The sequence below is a fragment of the Cnephaeus nilssonii genome (assembly GCF_951640355.1).
Source record: "Cnephaeus nilssonii genome assembly, chromosome: 6".
Lineage (NCBI taxonomy): Eukaryota > Metazoa > Chordata > Mammalia > Chiroptera > Vespertilionidae > Cnephaeus > Cnephaeus nilssonii.
The window spans coordinates 5,412,663-5,433,800 of record NC_137077.1 but is presented as its reverse complement, the minus strand read 5'-3'; the positions used below and the strand labels follow the sequence as shown (position 1 = coordinate 5,433,800).

At 60.2% G+C, this 21,138-nt stretch overlaps 1 protein-coding gene across 1 annotated transcript in view; it reads left to right on the top strand.

Moving 5' to 3' along the window:
- Positions 1-645: 645 nt before the first annotated feature.
- The window catches only part of CACNA1I (calcium voltage-gated channel subunit alpha1 I), a gene marked incomplete at both ends in the record, with an annotated part of 85,108 nt that continues 64,615 nt past the window's right edge, over positions 646-21,138 (top strand). Inside the window, 3 exons of the mRNA XM_079775494.1 lie at positions 646-902; positions 18,535-18,646; positions 20,187-20,320. Coding sequence (XP_079631620.1) covers positions 646-902; positions 18,535-18,646; positions 20,187-20,320 — 503 coding nt within the window. The remainder of the gene's footprint in view (positions 903-18,534; positions 18,647-20,186; positions 20,321-21,138) is intronic.

The following is a 21,138-nucleotide window of genomic DNA, read 5'->3' as shown; positions in this document are numbered from 1 at the left end:
CGAATTTTCCTTACGTTTGATGATGCAATGAATACTCAACTCTAGTCTCATAAAAAGAATACACAACTAATATGACAACTACAATCTAAGTTTTTTAAAAAATTATTAGTTTTAATCCTCACCTGAGGATATTTTCCCATTGATTTTTAGAGAGTGGAAGAGAGAAGGGAAGACCGAGAGTAATATTGATGGGAGAGAAACACATCGATTGGTTGCCTCCTGCACGAGCCCGGTCCGGGCCGGGGAGGAGCCTACAACTGAGGTACACGCCCTCGACCGGAATCGAACCCGGGACGCTTTGGTCCACAGGCCGACGCTCTATCCACTGAGGCACACCACCTAGGGCGCAATCTAAGGCTTTACTCTCCCCACTCTTCACCTCCTCAAACTGAGGTTGGCCAGACTGGCCCTGGGACCACCCAGCCTGGAAGTGGATTCCAACTCGAAGGCATCTGGGCCCACAGTCCTTTCCCCCCTCATGGCCAGGGGTTAGGAAAGAACTGAGGCCCAGGGGACGAGGGTGGGGGCCTGCAGCCTGAGGCTGGGCTGTCCCCTTTCGGGGAGGCTGGTTGGGGAGCGTGTCCCGGTCTCCCCCCGCCATGTGTCACTTCTGTTTCTCTCCCAGGCTCCCTGCTCAGCGCTGACATGGCTGAGAGCTGCTCGCTGCCCTCCTCCTCCGCTGTGGCCCTGGCCCCTGAGCCGGGAGTCACAGAGCAGCCGGGGCCCCGGAGCCCCCCTCCCTCCCCTCCAGGCCTGGAGGAGCCCCAGGATGGAGCCAACGCAGACGTCCCTCACCCGGACCTGGCGCCCGTGGCCTTCTTCTGCCTGCGACAGACCACCAGCCCCCGCAACTGGTGTATCAAGATGGTGTGTAACCCATATCCTTCGCGTGGCCTGGGCTTGTGGGGCCCTGCCTGGGCCCCCCGTTCCCTGAGGAGCCTGCTGCCCACGCCTGGCCCTGGTTGGGAGGCCTGAGGCCGCGGGGCCTGGGTGGTGGGGAGAGAGCTCAGCGGTGGGTCTGGGGAGGCATCAGGCATGGAGGTCGGGCTGATGAGCACCTGCTGATGTGAACGTTCTAGAAGTTGCCGACTGCCAGTGGCCGGCTGGCCCGGGAGCCCTCAGGTGTGAACCCCAGCTCTGCACTGGAACTGAGGACGGAGTTCAGTCAGACCCTGGCCCATGGCCCAGCACCCAGTGGTTGAACCATTTGGTGGATGGTGACCACTGGGGTGATGAGAGCTGAGACGGGGACCCATGGGCATGGGCCCCAGGCAGCTGATCCCACCACCGAGGGCCCAAGGGTCGCTGATGTGCGCTTTAGAAGGGACTGCCCCGCCCCGCCCCCCCCCCCCCCATTCTCCTGGTCGGGCATCTGTTTGGGGCCTGAGGCAGCGGCAAGCAGCCCCTCACAAATCTGCCTGCCTTCACTGTTGCCTCTAGTATGCTCATGTCACCCCGCCGCTTAAGACCCGAAACCATTTCCTGCTGCCCTCAACAAAGTCCTGACCCAGCCCCCCAGACCCGGTGTGCCCCTCACCCAGCCTCTCCACGCCCTAGGCCTCGGGGCCATCGCACACGCTCTTCCCTTTGTCTGAGAGGATCTTCCCTTCTCCCTTCACCTGGGCAAGTCCTTTGTTGCATCCTTCAAATCACAGCTCGTGTCACCTCCTCAGGGCAGCCCCCTGTGATTGCCCCTCGGCCACTCTGTTTGTTGTCACTACCTGAATCTAACATTGGCCTCCTCCGGGGGTGCTACCTCGTAACCAGGACACGGACTGAGCTTGTCATGTTCGCTGCTGGACCCCAGCGAATTCGGTGTTCGCTGGGCACACATTGGCAGTGTCTGAGCTGAGCCTCCAGTAATGAGCGGTGTCAGGTGGAGAGGGCAGGGGGGACAGGGGTACGGCGGGAGCAAAGGCCTGGAGAGGAGAGGGGCTGAGGGCAGTTTGGCGAGGCTGGGGTGGGTGAGTGAGGGGCAGAGTGGCGAGATGAGGCTGGCGGGGCAGTGGGAGATGTTGAGGCTCCATGGGCTGGTGAGGAGCTGGCCTGTGTCCTGCGGGCAGTGGGACCCGGCGAAGGTTAAGTAGGGATGTGATGTGGAGAGACCTGTGTTTCAGAAGGACCCCTGAGCTGTGATACGGGATGGGTTGCAGAGGGGAGCCTGCGGCTAGGGGCTGCTGAGGAGGCGGCTTTGGTACCCAGGCTTGGTGGCCTTATGGTGTTTGGGGTCCACCAAGCAGGACCGAGTCCTTACTGGTGCTTGAGGCCACACAGCATAGGGTCTGAGCCCAGTCTTCGACGCTTGGGGTGCCTGGGTGCAGGCGGGGGTGATGAGGCTAACCCCAGAAAGGCTGGGGGAGGCACATGCCGAGCCCACGTCTGCTGGCCTCCCTGCTGAGTTGGGTGTTGGGGTGATGATGGTCCCTGGAACCTCCCCTCCCCCAGCTCCCGCCCCAGATCTGGGAGACCAGAGGGTCTCTGCTGGAGTGGGTGGGGTGCAGAGCTGTGGGCCCCTCTTTAGGAGGACACCCCAGCACGGGGACCTGCTCATGCACCTTCGGGCTCCCCAGGGCCCACAGCCAGAGGCAGCCGAGGCTGGTGCGAGGGATGGAGGTCTCGGCTTGAAGTGGCGTCCTAACTGCTGAGCCGTCTTCTGGGCCAGGGAGCCGACGACGCCAGCGTGGAGCAGCCCAGTGGCGTCGAGTTCTGGGACGCTCAGGTTCCAGACTTCTGTGGCTGAGTCTAAGGCAGTGGTTCTCAACCTTTCTAATGCCGTGACCCTTTACTACAGTTCCTCATGTGGTGGTGACCCCCAACCATAAAATTATTTTCGTTGCTACTTCATAACTGTAATTTTGCTACTGTTATGAATCGTCATGTAAATATCTGTAATTTTGCTACTGTTATGAATTGTAATGTAAATATCTGTATTTTCCGATGGTCTTAGGCTCTACAGCAGCGGTGCTCAACCTGTGGGTCGCGAACCGCTAGCAGGGTCGCCTAAGACCGTGGGAAAACACAGATATTTACATGACGATTCATCACAGTAACAACATTACAGATATGAAGTAGCAACGAAAATAATTTTATGGTTGGGGGTCACCACAACATGAGGAACTGTATTAAAGGGTCGCGGCATCAGGAAGGTTGAGAACACTGGTCTAAGGCTCACAGTTCACATTGCAAGTCCAGTGACACTCAGATCCTAGGCTTCTGTGACCCCCACGCTGTCAGGTTCTGTTTCAGATACGCGTCCGACGGCCATGGTGCTTGTCTGGGAGTCGGAGGCCCCGTGGTTCTGGGCCCCGTGAACGTGGTGCTAAGATTTCACAGCCCGAGTGGGTCCGTGGGAGAGAGGCCAAGGTGGGTGTCTACCAGCAGACCTTGGTGTCTGCAGGGGCTCCTGCAGCAGAGACTCGGCCGTGGGGCGCTCAGGCTGGGCTTTAGGGGGCCTGGGGCATGTTTGTGGGTGTCTTTGATCAGGTGCTGAGGGCTCCAGGACCCTTCCCGGCGAGGGAGCTCAGGGAGGGGCGGGGCTAACCTGGCGCCCCCCAGTGGGCACTGTTGGCATACGGGGTGTGCTCGTGCCCTGTGGGCCTGGCTGTCTTGTCCGTTTCAGGACGTTCGGTGATATTCGTAGGCAGTGCTCCTCCATCATCGTGACAACCAGAAGTGACCCTTCACCTCCCCGGACTCTGCAGGAGTCTGCTCCCCATCGAGAGCCCCGAGGAACGCGGGGCGGGCAGCGCAGGGCCAGCCCAGGGAGCAGCGCTCATGGCCAGCAGGCCCGGGGCAGCGTGGGAGGTCTGCCCCAGGCAGGCGGTCCTCCGCGCTCCGTCCCTGGTGCTGGGGGGCCCTGGCCGGGAGCCAGCGGCCCTTGGAGGCTCGGTGCTCCCTGACTCAGCTTCTCAGCCAGCCGGGCCAGGCCTGAGTCACCACCTGACTCACCGGAGAGCCCTGGGCCGGCGCGGGGAGAGGTCCACGCACCCGCATGGCGCATGCGTCGGCAGCTGGGGCGGCAGCTGGGAGGTCTCTGGGTCTGAGGTGTGGGAGGCTGGGTTGCACTGTTGGACTCCTGGGGAGCGGTTTGGTGTGTGGACCTGAGTCAGGCAGACCCAGGGGCTGGTTCTGCCTCTGATTTGCTGTGTGACCGTGGGCCAGTTTCTCTTTTGGTCTTTGTTTTGTTAATCCTCACCCGAGGATAATTCCCCCCATTGATTTTTAGAGAGAGTGGAAGGGAAGGTGGGGGGTGAAGACAGAGAGATGGAGGAACATCAATGTGAGAGAGACACATCGATTGGTTGCCTCCCACATGCACCCCACCCGGGGCTAGGGATTCAGCCTGCAACTGAGGTACATGCCCTTGGCCGGAACTGAACCCGTGACCCTGCAGGCCAAGGGCTGACTCTAACCACTGAGAAAAACTGACCAGGACGGGCCAGTTTCTTAACCTCTCTGAGCCCCCGTTTCCCCAATTGACAAACAAGGGTGGTCACCCCCACGTCCCAGGATTGCAATGAAGACCAGAGCAGCCGCCTACGGAACACGTGAAAATGGAGCCGTGCAGACCAGAAAAAGCGCCACAGTGCGGCTTCTTTCTTATTTTCTGTGCCCAAAAGGTGAACGGGGCCCTGGTGTGGCTGAGTACACTCTCTGCTCGGGGTAGATTCAGTAAGACATTGGGCATCAAGCCTTTCGATAGAACATAATGCTTCCAGAGGACATGGTTTCCAGGGAAAACCAGGTTCAGTCTCCGTTATTGAGGTAAATCTGTGCCGGTTATGCCGCTGGTCGCCATGCCCTCATCCGTGCAGACATGGCTAATCCATCGCAGCATCCTCCAGCGGGGCGCCCCTGCCGCAGAACTAATCAGTTGGAAACCTATTTTCCCTCTAGATCGGACGCTGAGAGCCTTTCCTAGCGTAGCCGGAGGCGTGGGGGAGAAAGGCCAGCGGGGCGTGTCCTCGCTCTGGTTCCCGACCCCGAGCCTGGGTTTTCTCATCTCTGTGATGGGAGGGCGAGATGGTGAGATGGTTCCTGTGGCGCCCAGCACCGAGGAGGAGCTCTGGCATGGCGACCGGGAGAGCTGGCACGCACTGCGCTGCCTCCTTTGCCTGCATTATCCCCTCGAACCCTTATAACCACCCAGACAGATGTGGCCCTGTTTTGCACAGGCAGAAAGTGAGGCGCAGAGTGGTGCAGTCCCTTTTTCCAGGGCTGCACAGCCAGGAAGAGGCAGAGCTGGGATGGAGGTCCTCATTGCTCTGCACCCCAGCCTCAGCTTTCACCCTGGGCCAGCACGGGGTCTGCACACTCCACGGGGCAGGGAGGTTTGCTTCCCAGTTCCAGGTGGTCTCCCTGGCTCCCAGCATCTACATTCTGCAGTCGCTGCGCTGTGGCCTGCCGGGCCACTCCCCCGAGGAGTGTGCAGCCCCTTCCCTCCCAGCATGCTTGGGCTGCCTCCCCCTCCTGCCAGGGCTGAGCCAGCACTTCTGCTGCTTGCAAATCACCCATGCACGAATCATCCATGCACGGCGGGAAGCCAGTCGGCTGTGAAGGCTGCCTCTGCTGGGCAGGGGGAGGGTGCCAGTCTGGGTGGGGAGGCAGGAGGCGCCAGCTGCCAGTGACTTTGGACAGGTCCCCCCCCCCCCTCCCCGCTCGCTAGCCCTCAGTCTCCCTGTCTGTAGGATGCGAGCCCGGGGTATCGGCTTCCCAGCCACGCTCCTCAGAGGCATCTCAGTGGTGTCTCCGGGGCTCCACGTTCCTTGTTGGGGGGGCCTCGCTCGGCCTGTGCCTTTGCTGCTGGCCTCCTGCTTTTCGTCCGCCCCTCTGCCCCCTTCCGCCTGCTTCTGGCCCCCTGCCTGGCTCCGGCCCGCTGCTTGCTAGGGCGGGCTCTGTGGGTACTCTCACTTCCAATCAACCTGACCTAGATCCCTGCCCCTGGGACCCTCTGACCTCGCCCATCCTGGGACAGAAAGAGGGCGGGGCCATGGTCTCATCCTTGTGCTGTTCGCTGTGAGGGTTGTGGTGTTATTGAGGGGGTGAAGGGCTCCCGTTCACCCATCATTCACTCGCCCACTCATGAGATCATTCAACTAGCTTTACTGAGTGCGTTCCGTGCAGGGGAAGGTCACGCTGGCTCCCGGGGAGACCTTCATGAGGAGGCGCCTGTGGGACGGAGCAATGAGGGTGGCCCAAGTGGTGGCCGGGCCTCGAGAGGAGGGTCCGAGTGGAGGTGTGTTTGCTTTGGGGTGGGTGTCGGAAGCAGAGGACTCAGAGGGTGGCCCAGGGTCTGTGGCTCGGTTGCTGCGTGAGCGCAGACCTGTGCTGGCTTCGTGGCCCAGGGGCCTCGGACCAATCTCTTGCCTTTGCTTAGCCTCTGCTTGCTCATCTGTGAAATGGGGGTCACAGTGACTCTGGTTGGCAACGTCAAGGGGTCAGGTGAGAAGCCAGGGCCAGTATTGATCCGGCAAACTGTTGAGTGCCGAGGGGCAGCTGCCTGCGCACGGGGGCTGACAGGGGAGCTGGGGGAGCCACCTGGGGTCCTGAAGGCCGCTGGGCCGCATGTCCTTGCTGATGGTCTGGGAGGCCCGGCCGCCCCGGTGACCTCTGCGGGCTGCCTGTCAGTCCTGCTGCGCCGCGCGGGCCGCGGGCCCCGGATCAAGCCTCGGGGACCTTTCTGAGGGCTCCTGACTCTCAGGAAGTTCCCCCTCCCCTCCCCCATCCCTCCTGTCCTGAGCCCTCTCCCTGTGGTGTGGCCATCGGGAGCACCTGGGGCTGAGTCCTCCCATCTCTTCCATATAAACGGGCAGCTCCCGGGATCTCACCCCTCCAGTCCCACGTGACGGCTGGTGTCACCCTCCCGCTCTTCCCCTGCACAGGGGACAGAACCCCTGGCCAGGAGCCCAAAGCTGTGCCACTTTGGGGGATCACTTCTCCCCTGGACTCACTCATACCTCCAGACCTGCCTTCCCGCTCTGTGTGGACACTGTCAAGTGCTGTGTGCCAGGAGGGGCTGTGTGCCAGGAGGGGCTGTGTCCCCCGCCCTGCCCTCCTGCCTGCCGTCTTCCCTTGGTTTATTCTTTCCTCACTCAGAGACTTCAGGGGCTCTCGGTCACCCCCAGATTAGTCTCCCCTCTCCTGGACCGAGGCCTCCCAGGCTCCCTCTGGCTGTCCTCTTAGATTCTCCCAGCACCTCCCGAGAGGTGGCAGGCCCGGCGGGGGGGGGGGGGGGGTGCGAACTCCCCATTGTACAGCTGGGGAGGCTGAGGCCCAGGAAGGAAGCATGACTTACCCGCGTTAAGACGTGGGCAATGCCAGGGTGGGCTGGAGCCGAGGACTCCGGATTCTCCGGCCAGTGCCGTGCTCACCCAGCCTGCTTGTGGCTGGGGAAGGTGTTCTTTGCGGGGAGACTGTCCCCTCCTCCCTCAGCCCTGGCCTAATGGGAACACCCAGACGGGCGACAAGTGTTGCTGGAAGGAGCAACACATGTCTGGGAAATTGTCCGTTTCCCTCCATCTGGTGTAGAGAAGGTTGTTTTTCTCTAAAGTAAAAGTCAGCCTCAAGCTGGCCCAGGGGACGCTCATGGCGGCGAGGGGATGCTGCAGGGCGGCTGGATGGCCAGAGAGAGCCTGGCCCACAGGGCGCTCTCGGGAACTGTCACGTGGAAATGTCTGTGTAAACAGAGCTGCAGGTGCAGAAGCTGCCCCTGACCGGCCTGCGGGCATTTGGCCTGGGTCTTGCTGCATGAGTAGGGGTTTTCCAGGAGGCCAGTGGAAGGATGGTGTTCTAGGCAGAAGGAATAGTGCTGAGCACAGAAAGGAGTTTAGTGTGGCTGGAACAGTGTGAGACAGGCTGGTACAGCTTCTGCTTGATCGTGTGGGCACTGGGAAGCCATTGATGGGTGCCCAGCAGGGATGGGGCGTGGGAAGACTCATTTACTAGAATGGTTGCTCCTAGAGTGACATGAAGGCTGCTTCAGGGACAGAGAATGAGGCCTGGAGACCAGGCAGGAGGCTCTTGCAACAGATACCGGTTGGTTGGTTGGTTGATTGATTGATGCATTCATTCATTTAACAAGTGTTTATTGAAGACAGCTATGTGTTGGACACTGTTCCTGACTCGAGTGGAACAGCCTGGTCAAGGGCTCTGAGCTGAGCGGAAGTCACCGGGGACTCTGATAACAGCCTGGAGTGTGGGCTGAGTCCGGAAGGACATTTGGTGTCCAGATTCTGGAAGGCACAGGGGAAGACTGTGTCTGGAAGGGCACTGGCGGTCATTAAGGACCTACTGTGCGCTGGGTGCAGTTCATGCTGGCACTAGAGATTGTCCGCTGGGCAGGTGAGGCCCAGAGAGGTGTGGGGCTTGTCCAGGCCACCCAGCCTGGCGATGACGGAGCGCGGCTTGGCCAGAGCCCTGGCCGGCGCTGCCCCGAGAGCCCCGGAGGCCTGCCAGGAAGGCTTGTAGTAATTGATATAGAGCAGAGAATTAGGAAGAGGGCTGGCTGGCTAATGAGGAGTTCGCCCCTCCTGGGGCATTTAAAACATGATTGGATTTTCACCCGTCCATCGTGCCTGGGCTCTGGCTTCTGTGTGAGAAGCCAGCTTTGACCCGAGGCCGCCCTCAGACCGCGTCGCCATCCTGTTGGGAGAAAAACAGCCCCATTTGTGTCCCTCGGAGAGAAATCAATATGTCTTTTTAATCAGCCGGAATGTCTTCCTGCGAACCTCGCTCCAGCTCTCCTGTGGGGCCGCCTTCCACACTCTGTCCCCATCTGTCCTGTGGAGCTCTGCTCTGCTCCTCCGGACTCCCTCTTCTCTCCCCAAGTTCAAATCCTGACATTCAGGGAGGCCTGCTGCTCAGCTTACTGCTGTGTGACCCCAGGCAAACAACTTGGCCTCTCTGGGCACCAGTTTCCATCTCGATTGGAAAGCAGGAGGAGGAGGCTTGGCTGACTGAGGTGCTGTGTGAATGTGAGGGCTTGGGGGGAAGAGGGCTGGGGTGGAGGTGGACAGAGCAGTGTGCCCACAGGCTGTGCCTGGCTTCTCCAGGAGAGAGGCAGAGAAGGCTCCCACACACCCATCCGTTTACCCACCCACCTACTTATCCATCCATCCATCCATCCATCCATCCATCCATCCATCCATTTATCTATCTTCCTAGCTCTTCTCCATTCACCCATCCATCCATCCATCCATCCATCCATCTATCTTCCTAGCTCTTCTCCATTCATCCATCCATCCATCCATCCATCCATCCATTTATCTATCTTCCTAGCTCTTCTCCATTCACCCATCCATCCATCTACCCCACCCTTACATTCATGCATTCATCCACCCGCCTTCCCCACGGTCCAGCCAAGAACCCTTATACAAAGGCCTTGAATGCCAAGCCCAGGAGTTTGGGAACCCTCTGGAAGTCATAGGGAGCCACAGAAGCCTTTTGGCTTTGGAGGAGCGCTCTGGCTGCGGTGGAGGATGTGTCATAGGAGATTATGGGTGGAGGAGGAGACTCGTGAGTGAGAGTGCTGTCCGCTTGGGGCAGTGGGATGCTGAGGAGTAGATGGAGAGGAGAGGTTTAGGTGCTGAAATGGACAGGTCTCTGAGATGGATGTGGCCTGAGGGAGAGGGAGACTGGAGGGTTCTAGTCTGGACACCTTTCGGGATTGGTGGTGGTTGGGGTTTACTCACAGGGGTGGGAAGGGCAGGGGGACAATTTGGTGGTCTGGGGGAGTATGACCAACGGAGGTCACAAACCACAGAGGGATGGTGGCAGCTCCCGGGACTGTCACCGGCCGTCCCCGCTGCTCCCCAGCCGCGCGTCCCGCCCACCGCCGCTCTGCCTACTCACTGTGGTGACAATGGAGCACGTATAGTTCTCTATCACAAATTTGTTTTTTTTAAAAATATTTTGACAACTATTTTAACATAACTGGCTTCCCTCCTTTGTAACCCTGAGCATTAAAAACCCTGCACGTCAAACATCACTCCGAGAAGGGGCTCGTGAGCTTCCCAGGGGCACAGGGCGGTGAGGGGCGCCGTTGTGGGGGAGAGGGTGGGCCGTGCCCGCTGCTGCCGGCCTGGCGGTCCAGGCGGGTGTCACGTGTGGCGGTGTGTAGGGTGCAGGAAGGGATGCCGTGTGCATGCGTACACGTATGTGGTCGGGGCAGGCAGGGGAGACATGTGGTGGGGACAGGCACCCAGGAGGCCGAGGGAGGGTGTCATCACCCTCCATCCAGCCCGGGGCCTCTCTGTGTCTCCGCTGAGTGTGTACTCGTGGTTTCTGGGGGGCAGGGGCCTTGTCTTCTTCTTTTGGGGTTCCCAGAGCCAGCGTAGGCCTCGCCCAGCGGGGGGTGCTGAATAAATGCATGCGGAGCAGCACGTTAAAGAGGAGAGGAGGGGAAGTGCCAGGAGGGGAGGAGGCTGCAAGGCCCTCCAGCGCAGAAATCCCGCCTCAGCCTCCCTGATGCCTCCAAGTGACAGGGGTCTGGCTCCCTCTGAGGCTGCAGTGCCTGAGACCTGCCCCAGAGGAGGATGGCTACGCGCTGCCCACGGGGAGCTCAGCCTGGTGGGGGCGAGAGGCCAGGACAGACCACACTCAGTTCAGAGCTGCTATAAGGGGGGCGTCCAAGGTGCTGTGGGCCCCGGGGAGGCGCCTGCCACCCCCGCCCAGGACTCTGGGGGGCTCCCCGCGGGCACCTCTTCCTGTGGGTGGCGGCTCCTGAGACCGGCTCGCCCACAGGCGGTGGGACCGTGGCCGCTGTTCTCAGCAGAGGCTGAAGCGGTGGCGTCTGGAGCGGCTCCTGGCTGGAGCTTCCTCCCCGGGACCATCCGCCCTGGGCTTCCTTCCCTGCTGGCAGCCCTTGTCCCGCGTCATCCACGCCCCCACTCCGGCTGTCGCGCTGGGCACTGCGGCTGCGGACATCTGGGAATCAGACACTTCGGCCAAATTCAATGAGTTTTCAAATTATGGGCGATTAAAGACGTGGGGGGAGGGAGGGAGGCGCAGGGACAGGGAAGGAAGGGAGAGCACACTCCCTGGTCCCCTCCCCCTAAGGGATCTCAGCCCACCGAGGGGGCCCGTGGCTTATAAGCAGAGCCAGTCAGCCTGGGCAGGGCTGTGTGGCCTGGGGGGGGCGGGGGGGAGTTGCTCCTGGTCGCTGGAGGCATGGAAGGGGAGAGGGGCTTAGGACCACCTGCCCAGCAGGTCTGCCCACTTTGTGAAGCAACTTTCTGTCCAGCTCGGCCACCCTGTCACCGTGGGCAAGTCCCACCATCCCGGGACCTTCATTTTCACATCTGCGAAGTGGGTGCGATGGACGGCCAGGCCTGTCTCCCAGGGCCGCCGAGGGCACGAGCAGAACAAGTCCTTACGCACAGGGAAGACCGGTGAGGGTAAATCCCGGCCCTGTCCCTCACGTGGCCTTGGACAAGTTTGTGAAACGGGGATGACACCCCTCCCTTGCGGGGTGGTGGTGAAGGTTCCGGCAGCTGGAGCCCCAGCAGGTGCTTGTGCTTTCTTTAATTGTTGCATTTTTATTGTTCCTTATGGCAGCTGCGCTTCATTGTTTTTTGTTGCACTTTTTATTGAGGTCAAACCTGCATGCGGTAGAGCTCTCAAATCTTAATGTCCAGCTCAAGGCATCTTTCCATATATACTCACTCCTATGACTCCACTCAGACCAAGAAGAATGTCTCTAGCCCGGGAAGCGCCCTCCCCCACCCCCCGCCCCTTATGGCTACTCCCTAAAGATCACTGCTGTGAAGACCTCCTTCATGTGGGTTAACTCTGCCTGATTTCTCCCTTTATGTACTCGGGTTCACACACTGTCTGCTCTTCGACGCCATCCATGCTGTTGCATGTACTGGTAGCGGGTTCTTTTTCATGGCTGCGTAGTATTCCATCCAATGGGTGGACCCCACGGGTTCTCAGCCTTGGCACTGTTGACATTTGGGGCCGGGAATGCTTTGTGGGGGGCTGTTCTGTGCATGGCAGGGGGTTGAGCATCATCCCTGTTTTCTGCTCATTACATACTAGTGCTCCACCTCCCCAGGCGTGACCATCAAAACGTCTCCAGTCATGGCCACGTGTCCCTTGGGGTCGAAATCATCCCTAGTTAAAACCTGCTGCCTGACTCAGTCTCCTGTTGGGGGGCCCTCGAGTTGTTCCCTGGTCGGGGCTGTTATGAGTAACGTGTGCCTTTGGGCGGACTTACGTGGGCATTTCGCTGGGGTGTGGATCCAGGAGTGGCCCCGCTGGATCCTAGCGAGGGCCTCTGTTCTGCTTTAATAGAAGCTGCCAAGAAGCTGTCCAGTGGTCATTGCTCATAAAGATAAATTGAATGAATGAATGAATGAATGAATGAGTGGATATCCTCTTTAAAGCCCAGGGCCTGGAGCACATTCAGAATGGTAGCGCTATGGCCTCACACACGCGGGGCCCTGGGTCAGGGACACGCTCTCAGAACACCGACGCAGGGCTTGTGCACCTGCCCGAGGGCACGGAGCTGGACCAAGACCCCGAGTCCAGCCTCAGGCCCAGCCAGGGAAGGCCCAGGGACTGAGCGCCCATCCTCGGAGCCCCTGGGGACCCGCGGGGAGGGACTCCCCTACAGCGGCTGGCCCCGCTTCCCTGCCTCCCTGGTCCAGGAGGATGCACCCCCAGCCTCCGTTCTCTACTTGATTCATGTAGGCAACGGAGGCCCAGCCTGGGAAATGGATTAGATTTCAGATTTGACAGAAATAAAAACAAACATGGCCGCCCCAGCCAAACCCATCCACCCCCCACCTCTCACCCCCACCCATCCTTCCAGAGGCCCCCCAATTACAGAAACCGTGACTGTCAGCTGGGCCCACAGGATGGAGGGTGGTGGTTGCCATGGTAACCGTGTAGGTCTCTGGCTCGGGTTCCTGGAGAGGAGGCTGGCCCGAGGGGCCTGCTGGGGTGTCAGGCACTGCCCCTCCATTTGGTCTCACTCTTCTCTCTGGGAAGTGGGAGTTTTGAGGGGACCCCTGGCGTGGTGCCTTCCCGGTGACTCTGTCTCCCTAACTAACATCCCAGCCTTCCCAAGACTCAGCAGCCAGGACCTGGGTTGGAGTTGGGGTTCTGGTCCAGCTCAGCTTCTTACTGGGGCCCTGAGACCAGCACCCCTCCCTCCATCTCCTGCAGACAGGCCCTTCCTTCCCCGCCACGCAGGGGTGGAATAGCCCCTTCTTGACCCCACTGGGCGCCGACAGATGGGCTGCTGCTGAGCTCACGGCTGACCCAGGCCTACTCGGGCGGCGTCAGTGTGGGCGAGAAAGGAAAAGCGAACGAGTAGTCCACCAAACGCACGCCAGTCCAGGCCCTGTGCCCGGGGTCCACAGGGCACGTGGCTGAGAATGTGGGATTTGGAGTCCGCAAGAGGCAGGTTCAAATCCTGCCCCTGCTACATAACCGCAGTGTGAACCGGGGCGGCTATGTGTGACTGGAGCCCTGGAACCAGCTCTCGGTGCCTCAGTTTCCTTATCTGTAAAATGGGGGTAACAGTAGTACCTGCCAGTTTTAGGGAACTTTGCTTAAGTTCCGGGGCGACTTTCCTTATTGCCAGGCCTGAGTGATCGGAATTTTGAAAGGCTGTGCGTGAGGAGTCAGCACGCTGTGAGGCAGACGTCCACCTAAGGGGCTGGCTTAGCGTCTCTTATTTCTGTTCAAGGCCAATCACGTAATCGGCAGACAAGGCCAGCACGGGGTTCAGTCCTCTGCTGGTGAGTTTTGTTTTGTTATTTTCCCCAAGGGCCAAAGGACAAGAGACCCCGGCCCCTGTTATAGGCGTGGCTGGCAAAGAGAGGGGTTCTTTCTGCTGCACAGCACATGTGGCTGCAGGGGCCTGTGTCTGGGGCCTCTGGGCTCCCGGCCTCATTGTTTGCTGTGAGGTTTAAATGAGATAATACATGCCGTTTGATTAGAAAGCTCCTTGACATACAAACGCTCAAGAACACTTGAGAAATGTTTGCCATTTTCGCTGTTGTTAATCCGGCACCTGGCACACAGCGGACACTCAATACCTGCTCATTGATTCACTGCCCGGCTCCTTGGCCCCAGTTCCGAGGACCTGAGGACCTGGGCAGAGCTGGGGGGGGGGGGGCAGTGAGGGAGGGGGGGCAGGGGGGTGGGGCGGGGGAATGAGGTGGGGGGGTTAGGGCCTTGGCAACAGGTGGGGGCTGGCTGGAGGTGGGGCTGAGCCGGGGGTGTGGGTGTGTGTGTGGGTGGGGAGTGGGGGTGAGGTGGCAGGTGGGTTGGGGGATTGAGGTGGGGGGTTAGGGCTTTGGCCACAGGTGGGGGCTGGCTGGAGGTGGGGCTGAGCTGGGGTGTGGGTGTGTGTGGGGAGTGGGGTGGGGGTTCAGAGCAGCCCCGGGGACGCCTTGGTGGTTTCCTCCCCAGCCAGGGGGGTGTTGGGAAGGCTTTCCTGCCAAGGGAGCTGTCCATTGGATCGCCATTGATGTTTCCCCATCCGGGTTCCTCAAAGCACCCTGCCCGTCAGGGATCTGATTGGCTTCAAACACCCAAACGTGGCCACGCTGAGCCTATGGCATGGAGCCTGGGCACTGGGGAAACCTGGGGTGTCAGTGGGTTTGGAATCCAGCCTGGCTCGGGGACCCCGTGGGTGAGGAGTCTGAAGGTCCCTTCGCTTCGGGCTCACCGTGTCTCCTTGCTGGCTCTCTGCCCTCGGTTTCCCATGTGCAATGGGCGACCGGACCAGAGGCTCTGAGGACTCGTGGGGTTGTGCCGTGACAAGGTCACCCCGGCAGAAGTGAGGTCTGAGCGATGAGTGGGCGAGGTGGCAGGGTGGCACCTGCACGGCCTCACATGCCAGGCGGGGGGCTTTGAGCCTTCCTGTGTGAGGCCATGAGGAGCTGGCCCTCAAGGCCCTGCCTCCCTGTCACCCAGAAATCCTGGACCGCCCTCTTGGGGCCTCTGTGCCCTCAGGTTGTCCCAGGGCACCAGAGCCTGCCCAGCTGCCTCTCAGAGCTCCTCGGTGACTCATGGTGGAAACGTCAGGCGCCGGGCCAGGCCCTGGAGCCCGTGGGCCTGGACCTCGCCTCCCTGCCAGCCTCCTTCCCCAGCCCTGTGATCGGTCCGGCTTCCAGGGCGGCTGCCTTTGATCCCTGGGCCAGTGGGGAGCATGTCGGGAACCTCGGGCAGCGATGCCGGCTCTGGCCTGACTTCTGAGCCGCACGGGCTCTTGGCAAGGGCCCAGGCTCTGCCATCTGGGATTTCCCCGAGCGCCTCAGGGCCGGGCTGAGACTGTCCATCCCTGCGTGTCTGCCGCTGAGCAATCTAGAGGTGAAAGCCGATCCATCTGGCCCCTCGAGGGACTCGGTGCCGAGGGCGAGCTGCTCGAACGCCAGAGGCAGCACCACACAGCCGCTGCGGGCACCACCGCGTCAGACCGTTTGGGCTGCTCACTGACTGTGTGACCTTGGGCAAGTCACTCCGGCTGTCCAGGCCTGTTTCCTCACCTGCACCCAGCGGGATGTGGTGACAGCTAGGGCCATGTCCCTAGGGGTTACTGCCAAGTTCATGACTATGATACCAGCTAGCCCAGGTGAGTAGGGAGCATTTCCATAGAGGAGGCGGGACCACGGCCTGGTGAGTGGTGAAAGATGCTTCAAGGGAAGCTTTAAGAAGAGGTGACCAGTGAACTGGGCTGTGAAGGATGAGTAGGAGTTTGCCTGGGGGATGTGGTAGAGGGAAGGGAAAGTGCATGCAGGGTATGCTTGGGGACAGCAAGGAGTTCAGTGCAGCCCAGCCAGTGTGGCTCAGTGGTTGAGTGTAGACCTATGAAACAGGAGGTCACGGTTCGATTCCCAGTCAGGGCACATGCCGGGTTGTGGGCTCGATCCCCAGTGTGGGGTGTGCAGGAGGCAGCCAATCAATGATTTTCTCTGATCATCAGAGTTTCTATCTCTCTCTCCCTCTCCCTTCCTCTCTCTGAAATCAATAAACCACACACACACACACACACACACATGTATATGTATATACTAGAGGCCTGGTGCATGAAATTTGTGCATTGAGGGGGGTTCCCCTCAGCCCAGCCTGGCCCCTCACCAATCCGGGACTCCTTGAGGGATGTCCGACTGCCGGTTTTGGCCCGATCCCTGGGCCGAAACCAGCAGTCGGACATCCCCCTCACAATCTGGGACTGCTGGCTCCTAACTGCTCACCTGCCTACCTGCCTGATCGCCCCTAATTGCCCTCCCTGCCAGCCTGATCACCCCTAACTGCCCCCCTGCCAGCCTGGTCACCCCCAACTATCCCCCTCTACCGGCCTGGTCACCCCAACTGCCCCCCTCTGCCAGCCTGGTCGCCCCTTAGTGACCCCCCTGCCGGCCTGGTTGCCCCACGCAGCCTGCTGGTCAGTCATTTGGTCGTCCCTCGCTAACCCCCCTGCTGGCTTGGTCGCCCCATGTAGCCTGCTGGTCAGTTGTTTGGTCATCCCTCGCTAACCCCCCTGCCGTCCTGGTTGCCCCACGCACCTGCTGTTCGGTTGTTACTGTGAGGGTGTCGTGACCAATTTGCATATTACCCTTTTATTAGTATAGATAGCCCAGTGCATGCCAAGGCCAGAGGGAGGTGAGGTCGCAGGAATTCACTAAGACCAGTCTAGGGGGCCTTGGTGTCAAGCTGAGGAGGGTGCTGGGAACCATGGCAGGTTTCTGAACAGGGGAGAGGCATTCAGAGTTGTTCAGGCAGATTAATCTGGCAAAATAGCGCGGGGACAAGAAAAGCAGGCTCTGGTTTGGTGTTCCAGCTCTGCCCTTTCCCAGCTGGTGACCTTGGGCAAATAACATTCCCCTTTTTGTCTCCATTTCCTCATTTGTAAAAATAGTGCTGCCAGGATTAAAGGAGTCAACACTTGCACAGCGCTCTGACAGTGTTGGGCACACAGTGTGCCTGCTTATTGTGTGGGAAGATCAGGAGGGCAGAGGGGAGCTGTGCAGGGTCCCGGTGAGAGCCGCTGAGGATGGATGTGCCGAAGACTCAGGGGACAGAGGGTGGTCACAGGCAGGGACAGGCCATGTGTCCTCGAGGAGGCACTGGCTGTGGAGTCCAGCGGGCCTGTGTGAACCTCAGCTCTCATACTTCCCAGCTGTGTGGTGCAGGAGAGGCCCCTAGGTTCTCTGAGTCTCAGTTTTTCTCATCTGTAAAATGGGCTCAGGGTCCTGAGGAAGAAGTGGGGGTACCAGGCTCCTGGGAGACCCCTGTTAAGTGCATGTTGAACTTGAAACTGGCAGGAAGGGCAGAGGGAGCAGAGGAGGAGGCTGAAGGCGGGAGAGCATGACAGGCAGGGGGGAAAGCTAGGGGGATGGGTAATTAGAATGTTTGAACTTTAAAAAAGTTAATTAACGATGAAGCTGCTGCTGGAGCGCTTCTCAGGCTAGAAGGGGGCCCTGGCAGCGACTGAAATTAATTACAGGCTGTGGCGGGAGAATGGCAGCGGGACGGGGCGGGCAGGAAGGAGCAGGGCTGGGGCAAGGAGGGTCTGAGCGGGAGGCGGAGGGAAGGCAGCATCCCAAGGTGAGCCGGGGCCCCTGGGATGGGAGGGAGGCTGTTACCAAGGAAACCAAGTCAGTTTCCCATCAGGCAAGAGGTGCTCAGCGGCCCTTGGGTGGGATCTGGCTGAGGGTCAGGCTGGTGTGGCTACATCCGAGCTTAGAGCGAGGCTGTGAAATTGAGGAGTGAGGGTTTTCATCTGGAGACACCGAGGACTCCCAGGTGTCCGCGTGGGCAGGGCCCAGGGAGATTTACTTATTTATGCAACAGACGTTTACTAGGTGCCCGTCACTGTCAGCTGTGAACGCCAACCCCCTGTCCCTGGGATGCAGGCCCTGCCCTGGGCTGGCGGAGAGACGCTATCTGCTCCCTTGGCCACAGGAGGCTTTCCCCCTGGGCTGGGCCCACCTTGCTGGGCGCAGGGGCTGGGGGGGAGGGGGGGCTGGGTACGGATATCCCGGGGCCTGGAGATGAGCTCTAATCTGACCACAGGTGAGGAGAGAGGGACTGGGGTATCCAGCCAGTCTCAGCCACACTGGACCGGCCTCTGCAGGCTCCAGATCAGGCCTTGGGCAGAGGTGGAGGGGGCATGGGTCAGGGGAGGGGAGAGGTGGCGAGGAGGGGGGTGGCGGGGAGAGGCAGTGACAGTAAGAGGGAGGTGGTCAGAGGTGGGGATGCCCTCATAGTTCAGAGATGGCTGCCAGCCAGGCCTAGGGGCCCCCTCCTTCCTGGGCCCTAAGGGAACTCTCAAGCTGGGGTGAGGAAGTGGGTGGGGGTCCCGGCAGGGGTGGCTCGGTGAGGTTTGGGTTCTCTGGCGGGTTTGGCACGTGTGGCCATGTCTGTTGTGAGGGGGTAGGTGGCTCCAAGGTCTTTTGAGAACTGGGAATGACAGGAATGGGGGGTGTGCCTGTGAGAGGTGGTGGGGGGATTACGTTCCAGGGTGCACTCGGCCCCCATGGCCACGGCCCCCACTGACTTGTCCTTGACTCTGTGCACATGGTTTGAATGTGTCAGCATGCTGGTCATCCTGCTGAACTGCGTGACGCTCGGCATGTACCAGCCGTGCGACGACATGGACTGCCTGTCCGAGCGCTGCAAGATCCTGCAGGTGAGGCGTCCTGCCCCGCCCTGCCCACCACCGTGCCCCTCCCCACTCTGCACTCACCTACCCATGATGCCCCACCCCTCCCCACCCTGCACCCACCTACCCACGATGCCCCACCCCTCCCCACCCTGCACTCACCTACCCACGATGCCCCACCCCTCCCCACCCTGCACCCACCTACCCACGATGCCCCACCCCTCCCCACCCTGCACCCACCTACCCATGATGCCCCACCCCTCCCCACCCTGCACCCACCTACCCATGATGCCCCACCCCTCCCCACCCTGCACTCAACTACCCATGATGCCCCACCCCTCCCCACCCTGCACCCACCTACCCATGATGCGCCACCCCTCGCCACCCTGCACCCATCTACCCATGATGCCCCCCTTTACCAAGGGCCCCAGGGGGCTCTGAGGCCCTGGGAACCGCTGAGCCCTGTGGCCACACAGGAGGCAGAGGGCAGTCCCGCCCGGAGGATTCCTTCCCCAGGGACGCCACACTGAGCGCCTCCACATTTGTAACGTGGGTGGAACCCCAAGCCCTGCTCCGCGGTGCTCACACTCCGCATGTGTCATGGGCGTGCCGCGGGTTAGCCCCCCTGGGCCTGAGGAGACGGGAGCAGAAGGGCACAGGAGGGACACGGGAGGGGTGGGTCTGGTGTCCAAGGGGGTAACAGCCCCTCAGCCAGCCCCAGGCCTCCGAGCAGTTACTGCTGACTAGCCTCAGTGGGTACTGGGCTGGCTCCCCCACCAGTGGGCGAGTTCACTGAGGACTGGTCTCTGAGTCCGCAGCACCGGCCTCTGTCCCGCACACAGTAGGTGCTCAGTGCTCGTTTGTTGAGCTGCATTTACTGCAGCCCTCACTGTCCTGGAAGGAGGAGTCCCGCCCAGGTCCCGTCCTCAGGAAATGTCCTCTCACCTGAGCCCATGACTAAGACACACCTGGGCCTCCTTTCTGGGCAGAGGAAGGCAGCGCTGAGGCCTGTGCCTCGGGTGGGTGTCAGGCCTGTTCTGAGAGAGCTCCTTCCATGTGGGCTCTGGAGTCAGAGACCTGAGAGCCAGTTCTGGTTCTGCCACTCACCTGCTGTGTGACCTGAGGCAAGTTGCTTAACGTCTCTGAGTCTTAGTTTCCTCACCTGTCAAATGGGACTATCCATGGGGTCACTGTGAGACTTAGTAGAAGAGAGAATTGAAGTCAGGTATGTAGCCCAGAGCTTGGCAGTTATTCAGAAGAGCCTCTTTGTTCTAGCCCCGTCTGGTCCCTTGTCATTATACCTGGTTTTAGGGGAAAAATAGAATGGGCCGTATTATCTTGGGCAAGTTCATTCCTCTCTCTGGGCTCGGTCTCCTCATCTGTGAAATGAGTGCATGGGACAGGATCTCTGAGGTTCTCTTTCTGCCCAGGGGAAGGGGTTTCCAGGTCTTTCCCGTCCCCTTGTGTCCACGACTGTGTCCCCAGCTCACACCGTGGCTGCAACCTCTGGGTCCCGCTGCGGACCCTCACTCTGCCCCTCGCTTCTCGCCTCCCTCCCGCCCTGCAGGTCTTCGACGACTTCATCTTCATCTTCTTTGCCATGGAGATGGTGCTCAAGATGGTGGCCCTGGGCATTTTTGGCAAGAAGTGCTACCTTGGGGACACGTGGAACCGCCTGGACTTCTTCATCGTCATGGCTGGGTAGGTAGTGCCTCTGGTGCCTGCCAGACGGAATCCCCATAATCCGTGGGGCATCCTGCTGACAATGGCGAAGCTGCGTGGTAATGTGGGGCCGACAGACATCGCTTCCTCCCTCTCTGGGAAGCCGTGCGTCCGCCTGCGCTGCCAGCGGACACGGGGTCTGTTTCACACGAACTGCCTGACCTTGAGGAAGCCAGTGACCCTCCTTGAACCCCAGTTTCCTCATCTGTAAAATGGGGATAGTAATAGTAGCTACGTCAGAATGAACACCCCGTGAATGTTAGCGGCTTTAGTATTATTGCCCTCAGGTCACGCAGCAAGTCAGAGATCAGCACAGAGTCACGCACTGTCTGACTCCAAACTGTGGCTGTTTCTACCAAGACAGAAGCTGGGGTCAGAGGCCAGGTTCTGACTCCACTCTGTGCCTCGCTCCTGCTTCCCTGGGCCCAGCCGGGCATTCCTCCAACCCCCAGGGAGGGTGAGCGCCCAGTGTCCGCGCTGCGGGACCGTGGAGGGCAGCGGGGCACGGAGGACAGCAAACCCGGACACAGGCCTCGTCCTTCCCGGCTCCCGTCTGGGGAGAGGCAGCCAACGCTACGTGGGGGAACGTATCCCGCACACAGATGAGGCTCTGGGCAAAGTGTTGTGGCTTTCTTTAAAAAAAAAAAGTTTTTATTGATTTTTACAGAGAGAGTTAGGGAGAGGGAGAGGGAGAGAGAAACATCAATGAGAGACTCACATGGATTGACTGCCTCCTGCATTCCCCCTACTGGGGATTGAGCCCACAACCCGAGCATATGCCCTGATCAGGAATCGAA